The sequence below is a fragment of the Leuciscus leuciscus genome (assembly GCF_965113295.1).
Source record: "Leuciscus leuciscus genome assembly, contig: SUPER_11_unloc_4, whole genome shotgun sequence".
In the NCBI taxonomy this organism is placed as follows: domain Eukaryota; kingdom Metazoa; phylum Chordata; class Actinopteri; order Cypriniformes; family Leuciscidae; genus Leuciscus; species Leuciscus leuciscus.
The window spans coordinates 1-2,500 of record NW_028118543.1 but is presented as its reverse complement, the minus strand read 5'-3'; the positions used below and the strand labels follow the sequence as shown (position 1 = coordinate 2,500).

At 46.2% G+C, this 2,500-nt stretch overlaps 1 protein-coding gene across 1 annotated transcript; it reads right to left on the bottom strand.

The window, feature by feature from the left end:
* Positions 1-1,384: 1,384 nt before the first annotated feature.
* LOC309510206 (zinc finger CCHC domain-containing protein 18-like) lies at positions 1,385-2,360 on the bottom strand (the record flags this gene model as incomplete). The annotated part of the gene is made up of 1 exon (XM_082191243.1): positions 1,385-2,360. A coding segment is annotated over one exon (976 nt), but the record flags the coding sequence as incomplete, so codon positions are not given.
* Positions 2,361-2,500: the final 140 nt, after the last annotated feature.

Below are 2,500 nucleotides of genomic sequence, written 5' to 3'. Positions count from 1 at the left end.
GTCTCATCGACCTCAATCTGATAGTACCCGCTTTTGAGGTCAAGGACAGAAAACCATTTCGACCCAGTGAGGGCTGAAAACGCCTCTTCCACATTAGGAAGCGCATAGGCATCTTTGATTGTATTCAGATTCAACTTTCGGTAATCAACGCAGAGTCTTATGTCTCCGTTCTTCTTCTTCACCACCACTATCGGTGAGGAAAATGGCGATTCAGACTCACGGATTACTCCTGCCTTGCTCAGTTCCTGCAAATGCTTCCGCACAGCATCCAGATCTTGGGGTCGAATAGGACGGGGTCTGTGCTTAAAGGGGGTTTGATCACTCAGTTTGATTTGGTGTTTTACTTGGTCGGTGCAACCGAAATCTGTATCATGTAGTGCAAACACTTCTGGCATAGCATTCAGCTTTTGTATGATTCGCTCTTTCCATTCAGCAGGGACTGGAGAATCGGCAAAGTTGAGGTCGAGCTTAACGGCGTTTGAGCTGGAAGTATGCTCGGACTGCTGTGGAATCTGACTGTTTGGCAATACCTCCAGCATGGCATGCATTTCAGCGATGACACTCTTTGCAGGGATAACTATGTCATGTTTACTTTCATTTCGCAGGACCACTGGAAGCTTTTGTGAGAGTTTCTCAGGGAGGGTAAGTAAACACTGGGTGACTAGAATACCACCTGGCAAGGAGGATAAGGAGGGAGACTCAACTACTACCCACTTGTCAGAGATTTCGGTGTTTACATTAATTGACCCCTCAAGGACTCGACTTTGGCCCGCAGGAATGATTTCAGACTCTTTCCCTGACAGTCTGACAAGACCAAAGCCGCCACTCTCTTTTTGCTTGTTTCTCTGTCGTAATACATTCAGCACCACTCTGTAACCGTATGGCAGGGCACTGAGATTCGTATCGTTTAGGGAGAGACTGTCAAAGAGAAAATCAAGAGTGTTGGTACCGATTAAGAGAGATGACTGAACATTAGATCGAGTGTCTGGAACCACTAACGCAAGAGAGGACACAGTAAGTTCAGTTCCGAAACAGTTTTTAGGAAAGGTAATGTCGACACCAATAAAGCCTGAATATGGGACATTTTGACCATTTGCCGCCTCGACTTCCAGCAGATCTTGTATTGGATAAATTTCCAGATGTGAGAGATTGCTTTCATAGAAAGACTGGGACACTGTGGTTACTTGTGACCCGGTATCGAGAAGGCAATTGCAAGCCTGTCCATTAATCTGTACTTGAGCAGTGTACTTAGCTCCGACTAAGCCTTTAGGTATTTTCACAGTGGCTGATTTGTTAGATAGGAATCGTTTATTGGATTTATGTGAATATTCAGTGGGACTGGCTTCATCAGTAGCACCCATTTGTCCCGCAATGAGGGCTTGCTTTAGTTTAAAGACTGTGTTTGATTGTTTTGCTTATCCCAAAGTAACTGTTTCTCTCTCAACTGTTTCCTTTTATCAGCAACCAAGGATGGATTTGGGTCATTGGAGCATGCAGAGACGATATGGCCGTCCTCGCCGCATTGGAAACAGTACCAGGGCTTCGGCCTACTCTTTGCAGCTTGGTTTGTCAAGGGAATTTGCTCAGGTCCTCTTGGTTTAGTATTAGCATTAGCTTTTGGTGGCTTTGGATTTTTCTTAGGGTTTGGTGGCTTTAGTCTAGCGAGATGGCTCTGGAGCTCAGTGATCTGTGCTTTTAATTCTGTGACCAGATCACTTGGAGAAACTACAGGTGGGTCTACCTTTTGGGGTTTCAGTCTCGTCAGCTGACCTTGCAGCTCAGTTATCTGTTTTCGCATCTGAGTGAGATCGTCTTGCATTATGGGTTCGGGAATGCCAGTGTTTGCAGCTATAGCGTGTGAGGCTACTTTTGGTCTGGTGGCAGCAAAGTGTTTTTTCATTCGACTTTCTTTTGCAGTGTGTTTGTCCTCTTCCACTCTCAACTGTAGCAGTAGCTCACTGAATGAAGGTGGGTCGTCTTTTTTTCTTTCGAGCTGGAGACCAGCTAAAAGGGCATTGTCCCAACACCCCCGACAGAACTGACGCAATAGGTGTCGGTCTGCTTCACCAGCTACAACACCGCCTCTTTTCAAAGCTTTGGAGAGAGCTGTCTGCAAGCGATGGAGATAATGTGAGGGCTTCTCACCTGCATCTTGGAGTGTGTTAAGGAATTTAGCGAAAAGCTCATCGCCATCCTCCACTGTGCCAAAAGCTGAATTAAGCAATTCAAGGTAAGCAGATGGCAAGGCTTTGGGGCCTAAAGGTTTCACCACGGTTGCAGCAGGTGGCAAAAGGCTGTCCAAGATCTTTCGTGAGCGTTGCAAGTCAGACAGATCGGGGTCTTGAAGTACGAGCTCAACACTGTGGCGCCAGGAATCAAAATCAACCTCATGACTAGGACAAGGTAGTTTTCCTGAGAACTGTCTTAGACGGAAAGAGGCACTGACTTGTGAGGTAGGAGCTTCACTTCGGATTATATGCTCTACAACAACTTTTTGCAC